This window comes from Polypterus senegalus, chromosome 1 (assembly GCF_016835505.1).
Source record: "Polypterus senegalus isolate Bchr_013 chromosome 1, ASM1683550v1, whole genome shotgun sequence".
NCBI lineage: Eukaryota > Metazoa > Chordata > Cladistia > Polypteriformes > Polypteridae > Polypterus > Polypterus senegalus.
This window is the reverse complement of record NC_053154.1, coordinates 171,583,424-171,610,513: the sequence shown is the minus strand read 5'-3', so window position 1 is coordinate 171,610,513 and position 27,090 is coordinate 171,583,424. Positions and strand designations below refer to the sequence as shown.

The 27,090-nt window shown below is 37.2% G+C and overlaps 1 protein-coding gene and 1 long non-coding RNA gene across 2 annotated transcripts in view; one reads left to right on the top strand and one right to left on the bottom strand.

Moving 5' to 3' along the window:
* Positions 1 to 231: 231 nt before the first annotated feature.
* The window catches only part of LOC120535250 (glypican-1-like), a 113,081-nt gene continuing 86,222 nt past the window's right edge, over positions 232 to 27,090 (bottom strand). Inside the window, exons 3-9 of the mRNA XM_039762965.1 lie at positions 24,215 to 24,606; positions 19,472 to 19,637; positions 14,603 to 14,733; positions 12,159 to 12,287; positions 11,388 to 11,521; positions 5,505 to 5,680; positions 232 to 727 (exon numbers count right to left, since the gene is read on the bottom strand). Coding sequence (XP_039618899.1) covers positions 513 to 727; positions 5,505 to 5,680; positions 11,388 to 11,521; positions 12,159 to 12,287; positions 14,603 to 14,733; positions 19,472 to 19,637; positions 24,215 to 24,606 — 1,343 coding nt within the window. The 3' untranslated portion in view covers positions 232 to 512. The remainder of the gene's footprint in view (positions 728 to 5,504; positions 5,681 to 11,387; positions 11,522 to 12,158; positions 12,288 to 14,602; positions 14,734 to 19,471; positions 19,638 to 24,214; positions 24,607 to 27,090) is intronic.
* LOC120535258 lies at positions 16,446 to 20,837 on the top strand. The gene is made up of 3 exons (XR_005634876.1): positions 16,446 to 16,528; positions 18,744 to 18,907; positions 20,754 to 20,837. It is a non-coding gene; the product is annotated as an uncharacterized LOC120535258 (long non-coding RNA).

Sequence of the window (27,090 nt, the reverse complement as noted above, 5' to 3'; positions counted from 1 at the left end):
ACTCTGAGTTGTTGGTTAAGTGACATATGGCCATGAGTGCTCACACTCTTGGATGTAAAGAACCAGATGAAAATATTTCCGCTATCTTAATATTGCCACTTGGAAAAAAACAGAGCTTGAATTAATACAAAATATTTCAAATGCCCACAGAAAGTAGTGTTCTGAAATATGTTATGGGACTCAATATTTAGGACAAAAACAATAAAAAAACTAAAAACACCACAATGAACATTCAGGAAATTAGAAACTGCAAACCTTTATTTTCCAGATATGAGTCTACATGCCACATTTTTGAGTCAAAGAACCAAAACTTGTGGAAAAAAAGGTGAAGAAGACCGGCTCTAGTCTGCCAAAAAGTGCAGCCTATTTTTTGTTTTTTTCAGCAAAAGGAAAAAAAACGTACATTTATCAGATAAGTATGCTTCAGCAAGCCACAAAGTCCCACCCTTATCCTACCCCAAACCACCCACCCTCCAAAATCAGTCCTCACTGCTGTTACTGGAAGTGGTCAGTTACCGCCACAGTAGCAGCATTGAAATTACAGCCAGCAGAAGAAAAGAGGCTGACTGTGGCTGGGGCACGCTGCCCGCTCCAGATGCATTTTGTTTTTTCAAATTGGGGGTCACTGGCCTCTTTGTGCTGTGAGTGACAGTGCGGCCTCCAGTTCTGCCTTTGCAGACTCCCTCCGGGCAGCCCATTCCACTTCCAGATCCACTGAGGTCATCACCTGTTGGAAAGACATAAACAACGTTATCACTATCTTACAAAATATGATGTTGAGTGACATACTGGCTGCTCCCTCACCAAATCCAAGATAAACACCTCATTGTTCCTTTATTTTTTTCAGCAAAATAAATGTCCACCTGCAGTCTGTAATAGTCAATAACTGTTGTACATTGTCCATGTTCACTCAATGTCCTGCTTTTGGGAAAGTTTCCAATGTTTGTCAGGATGTTTGCTTCATTTTCAGTGACTAACTCCAGTTTCACTCACAATGGTAGGTCCTACATAAAATGAGATCCCCTTGTTATCTAATACCACTTGGAGTTGTCTAGGCCATCAACCTTTGGCTGGAAACAAGAAATACAGTACTCCAACCAGTCAATCAATCTTTGTTTCTTAATGCTTCTTTCTTGGAGTTGATTAAAGATTAATTAAAAACTACACAAGATAATCAAAACATTTTTTGAAAGAATGAGGGCAGCTATTGGCCTTTGTGTTTGTCATGTTTTCTGTATATTCATTTTCTGAGATACTTATCTAGTTCAGTATCATGGAGCACAGGAGTGGCCATGCTTTCCTAATTGTTATTAATTATTGTAGATTACAAACTGTAACATAAGCAATTACAGAACTTGTTAAATAGGATGGCATATTATCACCATTACTTCTAGAGGGAGTGAGACCCAGAAATAGAGGAAGGCTGTAGAAGGTGAGCTGAAGTGCAGGAGACCTCTTGTGCAAAATGAACAGCAGGTGACTAGTAGCTGGGTTAGCAGAGAACTGGTTGTTCATTCAAAGTCCTCTCCTCTCCACCACCTACCATAGAGTGCACTCCAGCCATGTGAGAATGTATAGTACTGTGCTGTCTCTCCCAGAGAACAGGTATGAGGCTACTTTTCAGAGATATCCCAATAGAAAGCTTAAAACTTAGGGACCCCAGAGTGCATTAGAGAGAGTTCAAGCATGGCTATCTTAGAACAAAAAATATAGCCACCTAGGACTGTAGAAGAGATTTCGGGGTTTGGTCAAACGTGAATCCAAGATGTTATTTAAAGTTCCTTAATGATGAGAAGCTGACTGAGTGAAAGCTCAACTGGAATGAGGAAGAAAAGCCAGGATTAAAATAAAGTAAGAGAGCTGTATCTTGGTGTAGCTTGGGGTGGGTAAGTAGGCTGGCTACTAAGACACATGTGGCTACAGCCATTTAGTCATGGCCAGTGAGGCTATAATGATGCTGTTTTACTCCTTTATATGAAGTTTGTGTACCTACTCCCTTACCCTCCTGTACTTTGTGATAATAACAACATTGGTTTTTGGCATACTTGGTGTTATTTTGGGTGTACCAATCTGCCATTTGCCCCACTACTACTATAATATATGAGGGAAGATCTCAAAGGTATGGGCTCTCTTAACAGAAATGAAAATGCCAGAATGTACCTAAATAAAGACAGGCTGAATCTGGGCAAATGAAACATGGCAACAGTTATATCATTCTCACCATTGTGGCTTAGTCTTATTAAATAATCCTATCATATAGTACTACATGATCAGTAACATTAAATATAATAGGGTCAAATTTCAGAAGAAGAAGTGTATTATTAAGACATCTTTGTTAATTTGTAAACTAGTACTTAAGATGTCATGTACAAAGATGTGGCGGGATAGGTTAGCATTGTGTGTTTCACATCTTCAAGGACGTGGGTGTGATTTCTGCCCTTGATGTTACTTTGTGTGGTTTTTCCACATCAGCCCCAAATTTCACAAGTTTTTCTGGCTTCCTCAGTTTGTTAGCATTGACGTGTGTGTGTGTGTGCTTATGAGATGAACTGAAACGTGGCTCAGAATTGGTCCCTGCATTACACCTTTTCCTGTCACTATAGGCTCTGGCTTCCAGCAGTTCTGAAGTGAAAAAAGCAGGTTCTGTAAAAAAAGTGATTTATTGTCATGTAAAATGGAATGATGCACACAATACAGTGGCACATCCAGAAATGGGTAGCAGGAACCAATTTCTCAACTTCTTAATGATTAAAATTCTTACATTTTTTCATAGTGTTTGACAGAATAAATGTAAACCTTATTTTATTTTACTTTATCCATCCATTAATTTCCAACCACATCTAATTCACATCAGAGACACAAGAGACCAGGCATCTACCTACAGCATTGGAAGCAGGACAGGAGCAAACCTTAGACAAGATGTCCGTCTGTTTCAGAACAAATTCACAAAAATCAGACAAATAAAGACAATTTATATCCACCAACTAATGCATCCTGCATGTCTTTTAGATGTTGGAGGAAAACCAAAGAAATACGCACAAGAATGCGTAAACTCCTAGACAGTGCCCAAGTTGGGTTTAGACCCCAGCTCCCTTTATCTTGCTTTATTGATATTTTACATGCATTGCTTCAACATGTTTTATGCTAAATGTGATGTGTCCTCAGTATTTTTACCCAAAATGCACTTTTCACGCAGTTAATACAGTTCAACTAGTATACACACACAAACTCGGAATAAAAAGACTGTTACTTGTTAGTATAGTAAAATCTTATTAGAATTCAACACACTAAATAGCAGTTTATCATCATGATCACTAGAAATGTTTGGCAATCTTGAATGAATACAGTTTATATGCCCATATATTGAGCTGTACACATTTTTATACAGCATCCTTCACAGTGGGTTGAAATTGAGCACTGCTCAGAATGCCAAATGCAAAGATTCCCAATTAGCATATGAATAATAACATATAAAGCCAGTATATAAAAATATACCATGCATATAGTAAACATATAAATACTTATATATAGTGTTTGAGCACAGCAATTAATCAGAGATTGAATCCACATACATAGGCTTTCATATCCAAGGGTAGGTTTGAGAGTCCTATATACCTCTAATCAGCCCATTTCACTTCAACATCTACAACTATGACTTAAGGGGACAGTTATTACTTTCACCCTTAGCTAGGTACCAGTGATCCCTCTTTTTGAGCATATAAAAGTACTGTGTAAAATGTACCCAGCTTAAACCATTAAAGCCTACTCTCAGAAATGTAAATGTTTGCAACAGGAATTAAGGGTAATCCTGTGATAGGCTCTTTAGTATATGTCTGAGTCTTACATAGCTGAAATATCCACTAAGTACTATAATTGAATGGCCTTTTACCTAGCAGATAAGACTGTATAGGATAGTATTTCAATCCCCGACACTCACTCTTTCTTTCAGCCTAAAATGTTTAACTAAAAAATTATTCACTTACACTTCTAACAATATAATACAGTAATTTGTTTCTATACTGGTTTAAAAAAAAAAAAACTTGTACCTTATGGAAAGCTACTATTTAACATATTTTCATTGTTATTACTTTTTCATGGTGATCATACATGCAGTTCATGAAACGTTTAGATGGAGCCATTTTTGTGAGACTCATACAGTTTAAATGACAATAAAGGCATATGGTATTCCGTGCCCCATATAACTGTTCAACTTGTGTCATGCCTTCAATAATATCTCCATTAATAGTTTTTCTGAAAACTATGAATCTTAGAGATTAACAAGCAACTTTATGGCAGGCATATGTGACATACTGTTACTTATAGAAAAAGCTTCATAAGTCAACTGATAAGTGATCAATTGTGGTCCTTCAATAAAGTGAATGAAGTAAAAAAAAAAGTAATATGAAGTAAACATGATATATAGCAACATTTATTTCTATGGCACATTTTCCTAAAAAATAGTCATAGTTAAGTAACCAAATAAGACAAAGCGTATAAATAAGCACTAAATTTGATACATATTGTTTCTAAGAATAGTGCCAAATAAATTATGTCATTTGCTGTAAAATAAAAAAAAAGTTTTTTCTTTCATATAACAGCAGAGTGTTGTTATCTAAGGAACATGGTTAGCCTTTTCAAAACCAAGAAAACCAAAAGTGGTAAGAGGCAGTGACAAGACTAACTGTGTACATTTTTGCTCTCTGTCATACACGTAGATACAATCTGGGCCATAAATTGTATGTGTGTATATATTTAAAATTTACATAATCTGCATTTTTTTCAAATTCTGTAAATTAAGTAAATTTAATTCAATTATGTATTAAAATTCCCACACAAAGTGATTAGAAATTAGTTGGGAAAAAAACAATTAAATTGGGTAAAAATGGTAGTGTTGGGGACCTACATGGCCTCCAAGTTAGTCTGGTATACACCATCTTCCCTATGATTAAGAAATTTTGCAGTTCCATCCTCTGTCCTGCCTTCCTCTTCTTCTTTGGCAGGGTACGCCTGTTCTGACAGCAATGTTATGCAGCATTGCACATATGCATATCACAGTGCAGCAAGGTTTAGGTGAAAATCGGATGCAGTTCATTTTCCATATAGCCATACCTATACCTAGTGTTACATCACACTATGAGCTTGCTGATGTTTTGTTAAGGGAACTGTCATACTGTGAATTTAACGTTCTCTCTCTGGCTAACTCTGTATCTACAGTTGATATAAGAGGTAGCCAGTTTAAGAAGCACTTAGCGATTAAAATGTGGGTCAGGGAACATGTTGATTATTAAAGATTTAATGTGCTACTTTAGCTATAATGAGGTTTGGAAAACGTTTTTAAATTAATACTTGATCTTAAGATGGATCTTACAGTATTCCAGGCATTATGCTGCTTTTGGAAAACACACCCCTAATTAGGCAAATGTTTCCCTCATTTGCCAAATATTAAGCATTATTTTGCCAGCCATGCCCCAATTTCTCTGTTCCAATAACCATCTGTGACTTACTAGTGTCTTGAAAATCAACATCATTTCCATCATAGGCATTCTTTAGTCGACTCGTCATGATTTTCAGTTGCATGATCTGCTGGCGGATAGTCATGTCTGGCTTTGTGATGTCAACATCAACTTCTGGGTTATTGATCTGACTGGCAAGGCCATCTCCCATAACCTCTGGTAAGTATCTGTGACAAATGGGAAGAAAATACAGCAGTCCAGTAAGAACATAGACACTGATGAACACCCTACTCTAAGACTACAGTATAATCCAGTTAATGTTAATGGCAAATGTTACAGGCATATTTTAGATATGCAAAATGAATCTAACTTTTCAGTTAGAATTGTCCTCTTTATATTTATAACTTTATTTTTACATCTCTTGAAGCTAAGAAAGAAATGAATTTATTTGAAATATTTGTTATTATATTTGATGTTCCTTAAACCTCCAGTCGTCTATCAAATACCTGACTAGTGCTCTTTTTCAAACTTGATTATAGTTTTGAAAATGAGTTCAAGTACTTATCATTTATTGTATTAATGAATAGTTTATTCAGGGAGTACAATTTATTCAGTTTCTTTCCCGAAGCATTACATTGAATAAACAAATCCCTAATTTTTCGATAAGAGACTTTGGTTCTTGTCAGAATAGAATGGTATATAGAATATATGGTGCATAATATGACACATTAACACAGGGCAAGATATGCCTAGAAACATTACCTTTCATATTGCCACTGTGCACCCTTTAATAGGGCAGTTTACTGCTCTCTCATTATATTTCTCAACCATTTAAAATGTAATGATTTTTTTTGTCTCTTTTGTGCAGTCTGAATTTAGTAATTCATTCTTATTCCATGGGTTGTCAGAGTACTTCTTCAAAGCAATGCCATAAGGGAACCATTTTTGGTTCCCAAAAGACACAGCCACATCAAGGTTCCAGGGAAAAAAAAAACTTTATTTCGATCCATAATAGGCTTCAAACAGCATGACTAGATGGTAACATACTGTATTTGTGAAATACCAATGGCTTGTGATTTTAAAAGGGCTCTTGTTGCATATAATAACACAGCTAAGTCCAGGTTTTCTTTATCTGTATCCTGCTATGTAGCCTACAATACATTAAAACTTTCAGGTATTTTCTACATCTGAGAAAATTTTCAAAGCACAAGGAACCAACTTTATATTCAAAGTCTTCCCAGAATTTAATGGATCTGTCTTATGCAATGGTTCTAATTGCAACCAAACAATCCAGTAAAGAACCATATAGTGCTATTAATGAACCATTATTTTTATGAATGTATGTGGTACTGTTATTACACTTGCAACAATTACAAGAACCTATGCTCATGATCTGTGGGTAGTATCTGAATAAAAGAAGATAATGGACGCCAGCAATACAATACATTTCTCCAGAATTTTAAATTGAGTTGCTCAGATGAGTCGCTGTTCATCAAAATTAATTGGCGCAGACTTAGAACTAAAGTCACTTTTCATCCATATCATATGTTAGCTATTCAGAAGGTAACCTTGGTTGGTCAGCACTGTGGTTTTACTAGAATTAGCCCACATTGAAAGCCTGACATTTTTGGCATACCTTTAAAAAATATACAAAATGATGGAAGAGCTGCAAGACAAAAACCACTGCTAAACAAGAGGGGTATAAAGGCTAATATTTGCCCAAAAACACCTTGATTACCCCAAAACATTTTGGAAAAATTTTCTTTAGACTGTTGAGTCAAAATTGAACATTTTGGAAGACATGGATCCTAACGCATCTGCCATTAAGCTAACAACTTTCCACAATAAGGACATCATGCCTCAGAGTAAAACATTGTAGTAGTATGATGGTGTGGGAATATTTTGCTGCTTCAGGGCCTGAGCAACTTTCCATAATTAAGGGAAGCATGCATTCATCTCTCTTCTTGAATATTCAGTCATCAATCTGTGATATGAAGCATAATTGGGTTATGCAGAAGAAGACGATCTAAACCACAAGAGGAAGTCCACTTATGAACAGCTGAAAAAAACAAAATGAAGGTTTTGCAGTGGCCTAGTAAAAGTCCTGACTTGAACTCTATTGAGATGTTATGAATGAAACTTCAATGGGCAGTTGTTAGTGTCCAATGTGGCTGAATCAAAACAACTATGTAAAGAAGGGTGGGCCAGAATTTCTCCAGACACTTTTGATGGCACTTGTTGCTGCTAATGGCTCAGCCAAGTATTAAGTTTAGGGGGCAGTTATTGTTTCACATGGGTCATATAGGTGAACGTTTTCCTTCAATAAATCAAATGATCATTTGTATACTGTGTATTATTTTTATTCAGTATTAAGTATTATAAATAATCAAAAACAGAAGTAAACTGGAGTTGGACAAAGACTTTTTCAGGACTGTGTTTGTGTGTGTGTATACTTAAAATTTCACCATATTACTTACACTTGCTTATTAACATAAACAGCATCTTTATCCAAAGAGCCAATCATGTGGCTGCATCTAAGTAAACTGCTCAAAAAAATTAAAGGAACACTTTGAAAACACATCAGATCTCAATGGGAAAAAGAAATCCTCCTGGATATCTATACTGATATAGACTGGGTAATGTGTTAGGAACGAAAGGATGCCACATCGTTTGATGGAAATGAAAATGATCAACCTACAGAGCCCTGAATTCAAAGACGCCCCAAAATTCAGAGTGAAAAAATTATGTGGCAGGCTAGTCCATTTTGCCAAAATTTAATTGCAGCAACTCAAAATTGTACGCAGCACTTTGTATGGCCCCTGTGTTCTTGTATACATGCCTGACAACATCGGTGCATGCTTCTAATGAGATGACAGATGGTGTTGTGGGGGATCTCCTCCCAGATCTGGACCAGGGCATCACTGAGCTCCTGGACAGTCTTGAGGTGCAACCTGGTGGCATTGGATGAACCAAAACATAATGTCCCAGAGGTGTTCTATTGGATTTAGGTCAGGAAAGTGTGGTGGCCAGTCAATGGTATCAATTCCTTCATCCTCCAGGAACTGCCTGCATACTCTCACCACATGAGACCAGGAATTGTCGTGCACCAGGAGCCACTGTACCAGCATAGGGTCTGACAATGGGTCCAAGGATTTCATCCTGATACCTAATGGCAGCCAAGGTGCCTTTGTCAAGCCTGTAGCGGTCTGTGTGACCCTTCATGGATATGCCTCCCCAGACAATCATTAACCCACCACCAAACTGCTCATGCTGAATGATGTTACAGGCAGCATAATGTTCTCCATGGCTTCTCCAGACCCTTTCACTTCTGTCACGTGCTCAGGGTGAACCTGTTCTCATCTGTAAAAAGCACAGGGCACCAGTGGTGCATCTGCCAATTCTGGTATTCTATGGCGAATGCCAATCGAGCTGCATGCTGCTGGGCAGTGAGCTCAGGGCCCATTAGAGGACATGGGGCCCTTGGGTCACCCTCATGAAGTCTTTCTGGTTGTTTGGTCAGAGACATTCACACCAGTGGCCTGCTGGAGGTCATTTTGTAGGGCTCTGGCAGTGCTCATCCTGTTCCTCCTTGCCCAAAGGAGCAGATACTGGTCCTGCTGATGGCTTATGGACCTTCTATGGCCCTCTCCAGCTCTCCTAGAGTAACTGCTTGTCTCCTAGAATCTCCTCCATGCCCTTGAGACTGTGCAGGGAGACACAGCAAACCTTCTGGCAATGACATGTATTGATGTGCCATCCTGGAGAAGTTGGACTACCTGTGCAACCTCTGTAGGGTCCAGGTATCGCCTCATGCTACCAGTAGTGACACTGACTGTAGCCAAATGCAAAACTAGTGAAGAAACAGTCAGAAAAGATGAGGAGGGAAAAATGTCAGTGGCCTCCACCTGTTAAACCATTCCTGTTTTGGGGGTCATCTCATTGTTGCCCCTCTAGTGCATCTGTTGTTAATTTCATTAACACCACAGCAGCTGAAACTGATTAACAACCCCCTCTGCTACTTAACTGACCAGATTAATATCCCATAAGTTTCATTGACTTTATGCTATACTCTGATTAAAATGTGTTCCTTTAATTCTTTTGAGCAGTATATTTACAGCATATAAAAACGGTCAAGAGTTTTCATTGTGAATTGGGAATGTGAAAGACATGATTTAAGCAACTTTGACTAATGATTTTTGGTGCTAGACATGGATGTTTTCAGCATCTAAGAAACAGCTGCTCTGTTGGCTAAAATTCCTTGTTGGTGGAAGAGCTTAGGGGAATGTCCAGACTTGTTTAAGTTAACAGAAAAGACATAAATAGTCAAATAACAGCAGTGGTGTTAAGAAATGGCATCTCTGAATACACAATGCATTAGACCTTGAAGCATATGCCTAAGGAGTGTTTCTAGCATTGTTAAATCCATGCCCTCAAGGAATTCAGTCTGTTCAGTAGGTGAAAGGTGATTCTACCTGGCACTACCTAGGTGTTTCTAATAAAGTGCCAAAGAGTGTCTAACATTTTAAAACACCAGAGGTCCCTTTTGGGGGACTTGGCATTTTTCAATTGGCTTGGAAATATTTGATAATTGATCAGGATGTTACAATCTGCCCCTAAGGAAAGAGAACTCAGGCCTGCCACTGTGACCCTCAAAACTAATGTAAACAAATATGCAATGATATTCTTCATTGTTATTTTAAGCATTTACGCTTGCTTGAAGAAAGGACAATTGATTTACCATTCTGTTCTAAAATTATTGAATTTCTTCTCAATTTTCCTCTTGGTTTGCTTTTCTCTCCTATGTTGCTAGCTCAGTGTAGTTTAATACGGTCAGTGTGAGATACTAGTTAATGCTTTGGACTGGAGACTCTGAGATTATGGGTTCAAATTCTGCTGATCATGAGCAATTCACTTCAATTGTATCTTAAATGTTGTAAGTCACTTTATTATTATTAATGCTGCAGCACTAGTTCTCTGGTGTAAGCAGACTCATTTTAATATGCTTGCAATTTCCCCATTTATTTCCAGTCTAAAACAAAATAGGCAGCCATTCTAAATATTCCCAAGAAGCCTGGCAAGAAGAATTGTCTTGTGTGTGCAAGTGAAAATATGATTGAGCATCTCTTAAAGGTTTAAGTTATCATGAAATCCTGAAGGTAAAGACATTTTTGGCACACTGACATGCTGGGCCCTAGCATAGTTTTTAATAACATTTGAGCCCTGTGTGAATAAGTTAGCCAACGTGGCTGCTGCTTTCAAACTGGCTGCATCATCAAAGACCTTTGGCTGTCTGGTCTGGATCCAAGTTCTGTGTTGTTCAGCGTCTCCAAGGAAACCACACAAGGCATTTGCCCTTTTGGTGACAATATGTTTGTGAATTAGATTTGATTCCCACACCTTGCCTTTCCCTCTGGCAGTATGGATGTTCTCCATGTCTCTGTACAGTATGGTTTTTTATTCAGGTACTCCAATTTTCTTCCTACATCACAAAGACGAACACCATAGGTGAAACGATGATTCCGAATTGTTCCTGTGGGTGTTTGCCCATGCCAGTGCTGGCACCTGCCTCGTTTCTGAAGGTAATGGATCAGGCCATGAACCATGAACTGGATTAGGCAAATTTGAGGATATGTGTATGTGAGTAATTTTTTTTTTTTTTTACATAATATTATGTATATTTCTGTCTATACTATACATAATTTTTAAATATGTAAAGTGCTTTGGGCTTGGAAATGAACACATCTTACACCAAAATTAAAATTAACTGAGCAAACTGTTTGAAATCACAGCCAAACCAAATTCCTAACAGTTGTTATTTAACACTAAGATTAGACACAGAAGAGAACTGCTGCCAGATTGCCGACTGCATTACCTGGGCTAAGCTATCATTTTTATGTCCACTGCATTTTTTTCTTTCTTTCTCAAAAGACCCACCTTCCTTTAGCCATGCCATTCCAGCACTTCTCTATGTTAGAGATGCCAGCTGTTATCTTGTCATTGCAGAGGTTGGTGGAGAGCTGAATCCAGTAAGGTTGCAGTTCTTGTAACCTTTTTGTCACATCTGATACCTGAACATGATTGAAGGAAAGATAATTAGTCATCTGTCCATCCAGCCATCCATTCTCCAAACAGCGCTCCTGGGAAGCTTACAGTTATTTGTGTTCTAATGGGCACAAGGCAAAGGCCAGCCCTTAATACAATACCTTGCCAATTCAAGGTGTGTATGCTCACTTTTACTTTCACCAGATCAAAGTGCTTGAGCAGTGGGAGGAAATGGGAGTCCCTTTGGAAAACCCACAAATAAACCTATGAGGAGTACATGCAAACTGTATATAGGAGTAACACTTGCCAAGCTTCAATTTAGGATTATGAGGCCCCAGTAATATATCAGATATCACAAACTTGAATGTGCGAAGCAAGGCAGAAAGTTCCCCTGATTTGTTTTCTTCTGGCATCTAAATTAAGTACTTTGTTTTCTTCATATTTTCAAGGAGGTATTATTGCATCTATACACAATTCTCAGGTCTCTAAACTGTTGCTTTTCCACTCAGACTAAGCTTTACTTGGAGAAAACCTGCCATCATTTAGCAAATTCCATTGCCCATGAAATCTGACATCCAGAAGGACAAAGTCAGGCAAGTCAGTGTTAACCACAGGAGTTATTTAAAGAAAGGTTAAATAAGCTGGACAGCAGAAATGACTCACAAGCTTGTCAAGGGTAGGAGTTGATGGTGCTGTTCCTTTGTCATCATTTAACACTTTTCGTTTTCTCTTTTCTTCTACTGCAGGACTTCTCGTAGTAGCAGCCTTGGGATTTCCACAGCCCTGAAACACCTATAAAACAAAACTTGGCCCCATTATAAATGGCTTCTGTTGTGAAAAGCTGGAATCTCAGTCTCAGAAGAAACTGAATTACATCAATAGGAAGAAACTGCAAAGCCCCACAGTGTAACTACAAAACTGGCAGGTGGTAAGTCCAAGGAGGAAACAGATTTACATGGTGTGGAAAAATAGTGCTTTGGATTTTTTTTTTTTTAGAATCTCAAATATTAAATTAAAAAAAACATTGACGTTTCCTGTTACTGAATAAACAAATCATTACCTAAATATTCCCCATCTTGAAACATCCACACTCGGAGTAAATGGTGCTAATTTATTTAGTGAGCCTCTTCTGACCTTTTTAATGGTAAGAGTATAATGAGTTCAGTGATTAAAGATGTCAACCAGACCTTCAAAAAGTGTTTGATTTTCTGTAAGGTTAATCTTTTGGTTTACTGTTGTCATATGTACTGTAATTGATGTCATTGGTGTCAATTTTAAATTAAAATGTGCACAGGTTACCTGGTACTTTACATGGAGGCTCTTGCCTAGATGTGATACTGGTACACGAATTGGATAACCAGTACTGAAGTGTCTCTTGTCAGTGAATATGAGTGGAGAGTTATGTTAACTGAGTGTGGATTATCCAAGCTTTGCTTGGGTCAGTATTATCAGGTCTAGATTAGGCTTTAGACTTTTAACATGAGACCCAGATTACTTTGGGGTATACCTTATAGAATATACAAATAAGAATGAAGAATTAAGGTCAAGCAGGATTCAAAAAACCTAATCAAAGGAGGAGCAAGGACAAAGTTTAGCATAGGGATCTTCACTCCTGATCCTGGGGGTCTGCGGTGGCAGCAAATTTTTATTCCAGGCAGCTTCCTAAAAAACAGCCCTTGCTGATAATGAAACTTGGTATTTAACTGTATTGCTTCTTAGTGCTTTTATTTTTCCAAAGACACATTTTTATCACATTGTGGAATTTCCCTTTCTGAGTACATTATCCATATCCATATGTATTGTGGACTGGAACAGATTTGCACTTCACAATCATTGTTTTTTCTGTCATTTACTTCTAAACCTTTTATTAACACATATACTTCATGATGCACATTAACCATTGTAATTGGAACCAAGTTAGATGGGGGGCTGGTGGTTTTCTTTATTTGCATTTCACTATTAACTGTCACTAGTTAAGAAAAAATCGGGAGTGGTCTCCCCTAGACTTTCTCGTATACTCTGATATGGAAATGGATATTTGTGGAGTAAACCGCAATGATTATATTTTTATATTATGAACATTAAAGAAAAGAAATATCAACAACAGATCAAATCCAATTAATAATATATTGAACAATTTATTATAAAAGCAAAGTTGAATAAATCAGATTCTGCATCTGCATGAATTAAAGGTAAAGTACCACAGTACCAGTTAATGGAAATAGTCCAAAAGTTGATATAAATCTATGTTTTATACCCAATACTTGCATGCAAAATTTAGTTGACCAAAGTGAAAGTATACTCAAGTTATCATGTTTACACACACACAGAGACACACACACACACATACATACACACAGACATAATTCCAAAAATGGTATTTTCAGACTCCGAGGGGTCTAAACAGTCGAGATTCATCCAAATCTTCAAATGTAATTTTTGGAGGATTCCAATACTTTTCCTATACTTCATATACGAGAATGTCTGGGAGATCTAAAACATCAAGATTCATCAAAATCTCGACATCGATTCTGTGGACAATTACAATACTTTCCCTATACTTTTTATATGAGAAAGTAAAAAGGAAAGAATTAAATCTTAAATGCAGCTGAATAACACTAAAATAGACAGTTAAGTATTCTGAATTGTAAACTGTGGGTTAACTAAAATTAAGCCCAAAATGCATTGCTTTAGTAGTAAACAAATAGATTCTAATTAAGTCATTGTTTGAGGTGAAAACCTACAGCCAATGCAGCCCTCTAGGACTGCAGTTGAGGACCCTGCTCTACAATGTAATTAAAATTTGTCATGGTTGAAGGAAAGCACTAATAAGTCATAGAGTTAAATACCAATTTTCTTTATCAGCAAGGACAGCCTTCTAATTAGGAAACTGGCTGGAATGAAAACATGCAGCCACTTGTGGACCACCATCCCTGGTCTAGGATTTAGTAAGTTCTTAGGGATGACAAATCTAAATAATTGTGGCACAAATATATACTAGTACATGCAATGGATGCATGTTTGTGAAATTACTGCATCAAGCATCCCTTAATATCATTAAGGTGTTTTAGAAAATGTTTTTCAGTCAAAGCCTTAGAACTACTTACCTTATTTGTGATGTGCACAATTTTCTCTAGCATATTGATCATGGCATCAGAGATCTTGATATTGATCGAGCCAATGACGGCTTCTATATTAGTGGGACTGCTGAAACGGTCGACCACCTGCAGCATGGAATCTGAACACAAAGAAAGGGTGATATTTGAAGGCCACCTTCTACTGGAGGAATGCTTAATATTTCTGTATTTACAAGTGGGAGCCTTACCTGTACACACTAATTTCACTGATCAGGTGCAGCTGTTCGCAATTTCCGTACCCTACATATACTGTGATTTTACTCTTGAGTTTTGCAACTGCATTGCAGTACTAAGAACATTGTAAAGTCCATTTTAAGAGTGATTGTTAATTTATGAGTGCCTCCCAAAAGCCCTCGTAACTAAAGCAGCATGTTAAATCATTTGTAATCTATGTCCTCCACCACCCACTCTTTAATCACAAAGTGGTTCTTGAACTGGCAAACTCTCAACCATAGCAACAGACATTGGTCGCCAAGTAGTGCACATTAAATTTACATCATAACAATTCTGAAAAACATTAAAATACTATGATTTATACATTATCTGAAATGTAGTAACACATTTGTAGGATTATATTATATGGATACATTATTATCTTAAGTTATTCCTACTGTTTATAATTACACATGCTAATACACAAGCTAATAATATCTCTATTCTCTTTCGAAAAGAATATGTGCCCTGTGGTTGCTGCTAGCTTTACTTTAACACAGACATTTTCTGGATTGTGACTATTTATAGGGGGAAAAAGGAACAGACAGGAAATGGGATTGGTATGTTTTGGGAGAGGTAGTGCGGCTGCGATAAAGGAAACCTTCTCAGAAGAAGTTTGTGTCTCCAACCACCACCTCACAAACTCAGCACCTACACATTATTTAACTTAAATTGCTGGGCTGTAGCCAGTATCCACCGATACCCCCAGCCTCTTGAAGGCTAGTCATACCTGCCATAAACATTCTCTCTATTGAATAAACATTTGCAGTCACCAAGGACTTTCTACAGATATTGTGGCAAAGTGGGAATAATCCTGATGTCTTCACCTGTGCCAATTCAGCAATAGGTCACAATGCACATAACAAAAAAAAACGGTGAGTTTGGTGGTGGATGGCTAATGAGTGTTCTCTTCGTACATATTGCGCTTGGTGACATAAGAATGTAATCCCTAAACAGCAGCTAAAGTACAATGCAACACTGCACATCAGCATCAGGCAGCATACTGGGTTTCAGTACACACATATGAAACAAGTTCTTCTTTAGAATAGTATGTTTTTTTTTTTTTTAATCATGTGTCTATTATTTATTTTGGTTTGGTTTGTAAGGATCCCACTTGTAAATACAGAAATATTAAGCATTTCTCCAGTTCTTCATGTTGTGATATGCATGGACATTTCAAGCAGGACAGGCACAAAGTGTAGTAGTGCACTTTGAAACAGTTAGTAGCCTCTACTGACAAGAATGTGGTATGTTGGGTCCATGCAGTATAGAAGATAACAAAAAGGGGGTCTTATTTATGGCAAGAATGTCAATAGCATCTTTACACTGCAGGCATGGAAGCAAAGAATGCCAAAAAGCACCTTGGTAAAATCTTCCCAAGTTGGTGGGTAGCAGCAACATTGTTCAGTAAAATGTATGTGGCATCAGACATGCAGAATAACTCTGCTTTTTATGGGAAAGAGTTTTAAAGGTATAAAGGGGGAAGGATTTGGAGGTGACACAATTGCTTACCCAGCTTCCTTTTCATCCTCTGCTGGGAAGACCAGCCAGAAGAAGACACATGACCAGTCTCCAGAACCTCCACTACCATTCTGTCCACCTCAAGACACTTTTCTAACAGGAAGCAAGTTATTAAATGTACAACTGGCTGCTAGGACTGAAGATTGCTCCATAATTTAGAAGGTACTTGTATTGTTTAATCAATTCTTAACACTTTCTAGTCTTCTTGGATTTAAATGGGATTTCTAAACAGGGCCTCCATTTTCCTGTATTTCTTTCTTTACAATTGTTAAAGGGGGCCACTAGGAATGCCTAGAAATTGAAATAACACCTGGTACTACTAGAAGTCATTCTTAAACTCAGAATTAGTCATGGATATTGTCCTGTAAGTGGCTCTGTGTGGGGATAGCAGTGTATAGTAAATCTAATGATGTGATATGTTTTAAAGCAGCATGCTCAATTTCTATACTTTACAATTAGATTTTGCATGAATTTAGCCACAGATGTAGAAGTAAATTATTGTTAACTGGGAATATAAGAAACTATGTGAACTTTCCAGAGTAAACAATCAGACAAAAAGTTACAGGTCAATCACAAAGCTTTTAATATAGGAATCACTTGGTTCCAGAGTGAAGGAGAGAGGGGGAAGGGAACATATGAAATTGTACCATTAATTAGACTGTTTTTTAAAATAATATTTCAATATAATATTAAAGAATGTAGCTATTTCATGCTGCTGCTCATGTGTTCACTGTTTATTTGTCTTTCACAATGTTTTAGCATCTGAGTGAAGTCTTATTAGCATTTATTAGACGATCCAGCCTTTTGCATGCCCTTTCTCCATACTTAGCCAGCTGGACAGAGCTGAAGAGCTGAAATCATAGCCCAGACACAAAAAGTGTTGACATTCATGTTGTACAAAGGACTCCAATTCTGATGATCTACACCTTCATGGATGTTTGTTTCAAGAAATTAAATTAGCACTAAAAGTTAACCTAACTGCTATGCTTTCTGTAATGTTTGAGTGTTTTGTTTTTTGCTGCCTGTTTGATGGTGTTTGTGTGTTTTTGGACTAGCAATAGACTTTGAGGTAAATTAATCTATCTAGAAGCCAACTAAGTGAGCTATCAGAAATAAAAGAGGCCATAGTTATTATCAGTGAGGGGACGCATGCTGTTGCCGCTCCACCCTGTTAACAAAACTTTTTGCAAAATTCGCCTTAATTCTACACTTTCTTACGCTAATGCTGAGAAACTTGTCCATGTTTTTATCACATCCCGCATAGATTATTGTAACTCACTACTGGCAGGTGCCCCTTCTAATGTTATATCACAGCTCCAGCTTATTCAAAACTTGGCTGCAAGAGTCCTTACTCGAACCAGCAGCAGTGAGCACATCACACCCATCCTGCTCCGCCTTCACTGGCTCCCTGTGTTTTACAGAATCGAATATAAAATTCTACTAATAACCTACAAAGCCTTAAACGACCTTGCGCCAAACTACATCAGTGATCTTCTCCATCACTATGTGCCTGTCCACCCACTAAGGTCCTCTGATTCTGGCAATCTTGTTGTGCTCCACATTAATCTACACTCCATGAGTAACATGGCCTTCAGCTGTATAGCGCCCAGACTCTGGAATGACCTAGTGAATTTAATCAGGTCAGCTGACTCAATGAATTCTTTTAAAAAACAACTCAAAACTCATATCTTCCGGAAGGCTTTTAGCTCAAATTGACTTTACTACCCTTCTCTCAGTTTACCTCTATGTCATGATGCTCATGTAACCTATGTGTGTGTGCTAGACCATCAATTATGGTTTATGTTAGGCTTTTTCTCTGAATTTACTGCCTTAATCTTCTTTATTTATTTATCTGGTTTGTACAATGTTATATACTGTATACCCTGCCGTTCTTTCTTAAACTCTGTGAAGTGCCTTGAGCATGGGAAAGGCTCTATATATATAAAATGTATTATTATTATTTATTTATTATTATAGAGGGTCAGGTGGTGAAAGATGAGAAGGGAGTGCTTCATTGGAGTAAACTGTGGTATGAAAGTGGGTGAGTCGCCCCACTTGTGAGAGAGATGCTCTGCACTGTAATACTTTAGCCTTCTTGGTATCATTCTGGGTTTAGAATACAGTCATATAAACTAAAATACTTCAGCAGATTTCAGGTTTCAGAGTCATTTAGAATTTGGGCTGAACATGATAGTACTAATTGTGTGCAGAAAGATGTTAGTAGTTGTGCTACAAGAACCCTGAATGAAGAGCAAGCTGAGTAGTCCTGCTTTAAGGATTGTTTCTGAGTACTTGATGTAGCATGGAGGCAGTGCCATGGGGTGGATCAAAATAATTCCCTTTTCTCCCTTTTTATGGGATTTGCTTCATTAAACAGAATGAGACAGGACTATTTCAGATGAGAAACATGAGCTGCTCTTGAACTGTACTGCCAAGATGAATACTGGAAGGCCAAGATGGTTGTCAAAAGGGACCAGGAGATAGAAATGCCATGTAACAACAATGCAACGTTTGAAAGCCGATAAGTGAAAAGTACTGAAGGTATCAAATCCTAATTGTTAACAAAAGTTACAAAATCTTTTCAGTCAAGCAGAAATTAACTAGAGAAGTGCAAGAGAGTTTTATTTATCCAAAATATCAGAGGCCAGCTGCCACACATCATCAAGTTATAAATCATTGCCAATATGATGTGACAAAGTGCAAATGCCAGAGCCGTACTGTTAGCAATGCATCATAGTGTCATGGCAATAGTACAAAAAAATCTGAAAGAATTTTTAAAGCAAAATGATAATAAAATTAAAACACATGCAGATCTACATATATAATGTAAACAATGATAAATTTTAAATATTTGATCTTTAAAAGTATTTGAAGACCAGAAGAAATGTAGTAAACCCATAAAATGTTAATTAAACTTTAATTTATGGTAACAAATAATAATTGCATGTGATATGCCAAACAGAAAAAGGTTTAGATCTTGACACTCTTAGTATAAAGTAATGAATCGGATGCCTGAGACCCTTGTGCTACCTCATGTGAAGGAATTAAAAAAGAAGTAGCCGCAACCATTACTAATATATCTAGCAAAAGGTGTAAAGAACTCACGGATGAGATTCTGCCACTCGGTGCTGAGGTCAGCCTGGTTGGCTAGACAGCCCTTCACGACATTTTGGCAGTAGTTAAAGCAAGGCTTCACATTTGGCATTCCACGACAGTGAGGACAAAATGTCATCTTCATGATGGCTCGTGTGCATTCTGGATTTAGTGGCACCTGAAACACAAACAATAACATTCTGTCACACTGATTTTGTCAATCTGCTCATCTAGTTCCAAAGCCAAGTGGACTGGCTTTGAGAGGAGAACAGCGCCATTGTCTTGAAAAGCTCCCTAAAAAATGAATTGTGATTTCATGCCAGTCAGAAAATCACTATGGCAGTCATGCTGCATAGGATTATGAAATGAGATAGCAGGCAATAATTTAATCCTTGCGAATGCTAAGAAAATAGTTCAATACTGTATATTTGACTAGGAGACATACAGTTTAAGAAAGCACTAATTATTACAATATCTAAAAAAATTAAAACATTTCAAGATCATTTTAAGAACTGCAAACAACTTTTTAAACTTTTTAAAGAAAGTTATTTTGTCATATTTGTCTACATCACATAAATTATGAAATATGATACAAAAACCTGATTGTCTATTATATGTAATTGTGTAATATGTACAATATGTAATTACAGCAATTCACCAATAACTGATTATGTAATCAATATACAATTTCAGAAATGTACCAAATATCTCTGAACAGTCTTTTTAGTTTAATGAACAACATACAGTAATAATTGTGCTTATTTAGACTTAAGGACAGAAAAACATTTAATCTCATTTATTTTACAAAGTCGAGTATTTTAATACAGGGTAATGGAGCCTGAATGTTATTTCAGCAGCAAATCACACTATATCAGTGTATTTTGTATAGCACACTTCACTGAACTATAATGCAGAAATAGTTAAAACACACACCTTTTACCCCCAAAAATATGTTAAAAACACAGTAAATAGAGCAAATTTCAGTTTGATTAACATAAACTACCACATTTATTTACATTAACATAACTGCAATATGTCCAGTTGTCAGCAGAGAGGAAGAAAACAAAAAGTCAAGTTCCCCAGGGAAGCCCATTCTCTGCTATAATATGCAATATTAACAGTCAAAAGTAATACAAAGTGTAATGTTAGGGCCTACTGAGATAAAAGATGACAGGTTCTTGATGATGGAAAGAGTCTTGATAATGATGATGGTACATTTTATGTATATACATGTTTCAATGCTTGTTGTTGTCTGGGTCATTTCCACCAACTAATGACATTTTTGTTTTTTTAGCATTTAAAGAGAAGGGGTAATCACTTATCCAAGGCGGGACCCATCCCTGAACAGAACATCTTCCATTCGCACACCCAGAGTCACATACTGTAGGAGACCAACTGAAAACTGCCATGTTTGTCCCTTGATATGGGAGGGAAAAACACTCAAGGTCTTGTGAAGAATATGGAAACTCCACACAGAAAATATTTGGGCTAGGATTTGAACCCCGAGCTCTAGACCTGTGATGCAACAAATCTGATCACTATGCCACATCCAGGGCTGGCTGAGAGCTTAGATAAGCTAAAGTTACTACTAAAAATGTCTCACCTTTTACTTTGATGCTGGTAATATTACCTTCCTCACTCTGACTTGTGCCAATATAATTTCTGAACAAATAGTCTGCATGTAAATGTAACTTAGTTGTTTCTCTATCAGTAAGTGAATGATCTTTTGTTTATATTTCTCTTTATTTTGCTTAGTTTACACGCGGGATGTAAAACAAGTTAAATGATCAAAGCTTTAAGTTTCTTATACTCAACTAAACTTTGTTACTTTCTCTTAAAAATATTACATTGTTTATATTATGTTTTTCCCCTAAGGCTAACACTCATTTAATGTTTAACCATTTGTCATTGCACACTTTTCTCATGCCAAGTATACAGGCATAAGTGGAATTACAAATAGAACAACAGAAGAGAAATATTTTTGTACATTTTGTTTGTGGTAAGGGTGATGTAATTCAGGTATAGCTTTAAACTTTGTAGGAATTGCCAAAAAATCATAGATAACGTAGAAAGAGTGTGTGTGCATGTGTGTGTGTAATTTTCCGGTATGCAAATCCACACCGTTGAAAATATCTCCACCAAATTTTTCACAGATTCCCCATTTGTATACAGAGGAACACCACAAGCTATGTTTCTTTCAGAAATGGACACCAGTACCCCTGCTACTAACATACATAGGTGCACCAAGTACATAAGTAAAGTAGACATTGTGTGACATCTTATAGCATTATTTAAAATATATATGAGCTCATGTTTTCCATACTAGCCCGATGGACTGAATGGATTTTTCTCCTTTGTCAAACCTCTTATGTTCTTAAGGATAAGCTGCTTCAGTTCCAGTGAGCATGGTAAGTGAGCTGACAAGATCTATAGATGACCAATGCTAATTTGAGAAGAAAACTGACTAGTTAGTAACATTCAGCTCTGAACAGCGTCTTTTAAGCCAGCTTACTGTTTTTAGAAATTGGCTGAGACTTTATCCAAGCTACTGTATTTGTCACTGGGTGCATTTGTCACAGCACATGGTAGTCGTTGCAATATTTTGGTATTCTGGGCTATTGCACTGCTTCTATTATTACTATTATCAGGCCCACTCCTTTAGCCAAGGAAACTTACAACATATGAAAGATAGAATAATAAATAAACAAATGTACAATATTTATTTATTATTCTATTTATTTATTTAAAATTGGAGCTCAGGCGGGTGAAGTGACCTACTCATGGTCACACATTATCAGTAGTGGGATTTGAAGTTATAGACTCAGGGTTTGAAGTCCAAACTCTCAACCACTATGCAAATCTGCCTGTACATATATTTTCTACAAATTTTATATGGTGATTTAGCTTGTTTTTTGGATTCTGTTTTATATTTTGTGCCTTCGGTAAGTATGTTTGTTTGACCACCTGCCAGAGTCACTTTTTCAAGTATTATTTAACATGTCTACAGCATTGTGGGCTCATGTAGATCTTCAGTCCACTCTGGGTTCATAAAGCTGATTGCGCTTTACAGGGGGCTGCACTGCGGTAACGCCAAACAAACAGACTGGCTTTTCTGAAGGAGGATTGGTGCTGGGAGACTATGCTACTAGAGCTGTCATTTCTGTCAGATAATTTGGTATTAATACTACAGTAATCCCTCGCTATATCGCGTTTCGACTTTTGTGGCTTCACTCTAACACGGATTTTATATGTAAGCATATCTAAATATATAACGCGGGTTCTGCGGACAATGGGTCTTTTTACTTCCTGTACATGCTTCCTCAGTTGGTTTGTCAAGTTGATTTCATACAAGGGACGCTATTGGCGGATGGCTAAGAAGCTAACCAATCAGAGCACGCAGTTAAGTTCTTGTGTGCTGACTGGCTCAGCGATGGAGCGCCGAATTCGATTCTGCGGTGTTAACCAGGAAGTCTTGTCTCACTCATTCAGCATCAACATGTTTCGCTGTGCAAAGAGTTAACTTTTGTGCTCTTTTGTGTTTATCTTTGTGCATAGTCAAGCCCTTCATTATGGCTCCAAAACGATCTGCTCCTGCTACTGCTTCAGGGGCCATGCCCAAGCGCCAACGGAAGATGTTAACGATTGCCGAAAAGGTAAAAGTTTTAGATATGTTGAAGGAAGGGAAAAGCTACACCGCTGTAGGACGTTATTACGGCATCAATGAGGCAACGATTCTTTTTATTTAAAAAGTTGGAAAGGAATATAAGATCTATGGCCGCAGTGTCCTTTTAACTAGGGTGCAAAACGAGTTGTAAGTGGATGTAATAAAGCAGTAGTCTGGATGGAATCTGCTTTAGGGATTTGGATTGAAAACTGCCGGAAGAAGAACAACGGCGGTGCTACACAGTTGTCTGAAGAGGCTCCTTTAGAAGAGCTGTAACGCTCTCCTTTGTTGTGCAGTAAAACTAAACTCATCGTTATCAGACAAGTCATTGTGTCATTGTTGGTGAGTAACCATAATTAATTTTCTACTTACAGTACTTCGTACATGTACGTACATTTAGTGTCACTGTACACACATTTACTGTATACTTACTTTACTTTATTGCTGGTGGCCTGTCTATCGGAATGTCTGTAACATATGTGATATCAGAGATGCTCGATATCTTTAAAATAATATTTAGGTTTTACTGTATATAAACAGTGTGTTTACATAATTTCAATGAATCTTACCTAATATCTAAGAGAATACAAAGGGTTTATGCTGTATAACTGTGCGGGGAATATATATAAACAGTGTGGGAGAGTTTATAAGGGCTTAAAATATATAAAAATAACCATACAAACATATGGTTTCTACTTTGCGGATTTTCACCTATCGCGGGGGGTTCTGGAACGCAACCCCCACGATCAAGGAGGGATTACTGTATATGCTTACTGTGTAACTCAATTAATTTAAATTCATGTGCCACCCCTACACCTACTCATTCATACTACATTAATTTAGATTTTCAAATTCAGCTAGCCTGAACATTTTTGGAATTTTGAAATAAAAGACACTATTAAAAATCCATGCACACATGGGGAGAACATGCAATCTTTACAGTTAAAGATTTTTTAATATATAAATTATAATTTAATTACATTTATAACGATTTGAATGAACATGAACAAACAACCTATTAAGCCTTATATGAGTTTATTCTTAACTCATTAATCAATGGTAAAGTGTTACCAGAGGTGCCCCTGACTTACCTGGGAGACTTTCTTCACTACTTCGCTGGCCATATTAATACCCTGAATAAAGGAACGAGCTGCAATAAATGCCCGAGTAGCTTTTACTTTTATTTCACGAGGAATCTCTCCAAAAGGTTTCTGTTCTTCCACATTCTTTATCGCACATTCCATGTACTCATCACTTATCTCATACTGGGGATTTTTTGCCTTGAAGATTCTTTCTAGAAGCTTAGTCCAAAACTCATTTAATGAATCTTCCAAGTTGATGTTCGAGCCATGATAGTAACCTCGCAGATCAGCGTATAAGTCCTGGAAGATCTTGACGTTAAGTGTGTATACTTCTCCATAAGTATTTGGAAACTGCTGCTGAAGTGAACGCTCTGACTTGTTCAGTAGATCCAAAAAATAGCCTAGGAAAGAAGTTAAGGATACAATCATAACTCTGAAAGAAATAGACATAGTATTGACTTCAATATCAATTGACTTTGACTAGTTAAACAGGAAAATTCCATTCAGTACAATTCTGAATGCGCAAAACTGGCTATAAAATCAAATACATTTACACAGTGCAATGATTTGTTCTGCCTCCTCTGTTCAGATTCTATGTGAACGAACAGTACTTATCATGCTGAAGATACCCTCCCTTCCCTCCAATCTTGCAACCTATTTTGAACACATAAAAGAATCGGGCCAAGGAAGAGACTCTTTGGGGCTGGATTTGGCTTGAGCTTCACCCATTGCTGTTCTCTTTGCCTGCAATTTGTCACTGTCCCTTCAATAGACAAATTTCTCAAAATTTTTAAATGGCCAGGGCTGTGGAGTCTGCACACAAAACCTTCAACTTCAAGTCCTCAATTTCTGGTACCTCTGAATCTGACTCCTCTATTTGTAATTAGAATAATATATTTAGTGCATCATCAGGTTACTTTTTAGCAATCTAACCTGTTAAAGTTTGGGATGTAACAATGTTGTTGTGGCTTACAAACACTGAGTAACATTAAACATAAGACTAAACTTACAAAATTAAAAAAGAAGCTATATTTGTATACATCTAGCAGAAAAAAAAATAGTTAAATTGTATCAGTATATGTGAAATTGGAAATTTTAACACATACTGGATTTTAAATTTAGTCAGAGTTGGAACTTTGTTTAGTGACTCTGACGCCATAGCTCTGAAATGGACACATCAACAAGGAAACTTATTGCCTTTTAGGAAACAGCAAGGTCTTAATTCCAGCTCACTACTTTCACTTCCAAAAGTCAATTTTTGCTCATTTTTAGCTAAAAAACACACCACAATAAAGGCATCAAATGTAGACAAAGGTGTATGGTGGAATAAGTCGCATGATGATTTTAACATTCAAACTCATAATACCGAAGTAAGAACTTTGCAATTCAAAACTTAATGTGTAGCTCAGAGGGAATATTATCAAACTAACATTGATTCAACAGCCAACAATCAGAAAACTCACACCTTCTTTTTCACTCAAAGCCTCCATAAACTAAAACGGATTATAAATCATTGAATTTTTGAACACTAAATCCCATCTCAAACACACTCTTGTGAATCTTTTAAATGACTGCTATAGATTGATTTTAAACTCTGTATCTTTGCTGACTAGTATACTAGTACCTAGTATCCTTCAGATCATTCTTTTAAAATCCCCAAAAAAGCCAGACTGAAGAATGCATTAGCCCAGGTTATTTAGTAATAAAAGAATACATGGGTATAATCAATTGAAATTATTGTTTATTCGTGTAATTATTATTAAATGTACATGAAGAAAGGTCTTTTTAAGTGCGATGCATGCTTGCTGAAAAAAATAATGGAGATGGACAGGAGAGAGAAGATCCTCAACAAGATATACACCTATATTTTCCAAAGAAAGTTGGCAAGATACAAGATTTTGCGAACTGAAGAAAAATCTGAAAAAGCTATACACCCAGACTTCATTTTCATCATCCTCTGTAACCTTACAGAAAGTATCCTTAAATTATCTTTAAAATATATTTTCCTACTTTTGATACTACTCATTTTACTGTGCTTTATTAATTTTACTTTATAGTAGTATTGTTTTTATACTGTTTGATTAGTTTAAGGTATTTTAAAGAGTACCTAGTGTAGGTGGGTGGAGTGGTGTCTCTGAGGCTAAGGATTTGCATTGGTAATTGGAAGGTTGCCGGTTCGAATCCTTTAAACGCCAAAAGTGACTCTACTTCGTTTGGCCCTTGAGCAATGCCTTTAACTGAAATTGCTCTGTCCTGCTATGATGTTAATCTGCATCCAGCCCTGCATATAGGCTCTCCAACCTGTATGGAAAACTTTGGGGTTGGTGGCAGAATTGGCACTCTAGCCACTGTAAAAAACCTCACACTGGTTCCATTCCATCTGGTGCTGAAATGTCACCCATTGCATGGCTGCAAGTCCTAATCTGAGATCCTGAGTTGGTTTGTCATGTGGTGGGTGCGGCAATGCGCTGTACCAGCATGTACTCCTCCTCCTCCTAGTGTGGGTGATTGTCATATTCTCAAGGGGGTTAGCAGCTGAGGAGGTAGAAAGTAGCGCAGTGAGCGGGCACCACCTTTAGTAACTGGCACAGGTGTAACTCAGGTCTGAAGACAACTGTTTGGTCTGCTTGTGCTGAACTAGTAAGGCTTCTTGCTTGAAGGAGTACATGTGCAGATAAGGCTGTACATGAGGGGCGCTATAAAGTAGATAAACCTAACAGTCGTACAAACATCATAGTCAGCAGTAACTATACCATAGATGAACCAAAATTATGAACTTCGGAAATTTTTCATGATAATATACTCAAAATATAGTGATAACGGGTCCTCCCTGCGTGGAGTTTGCATGTTCTCCCCATGTCTGCGTGGGTTTCCTCCGGGTACTC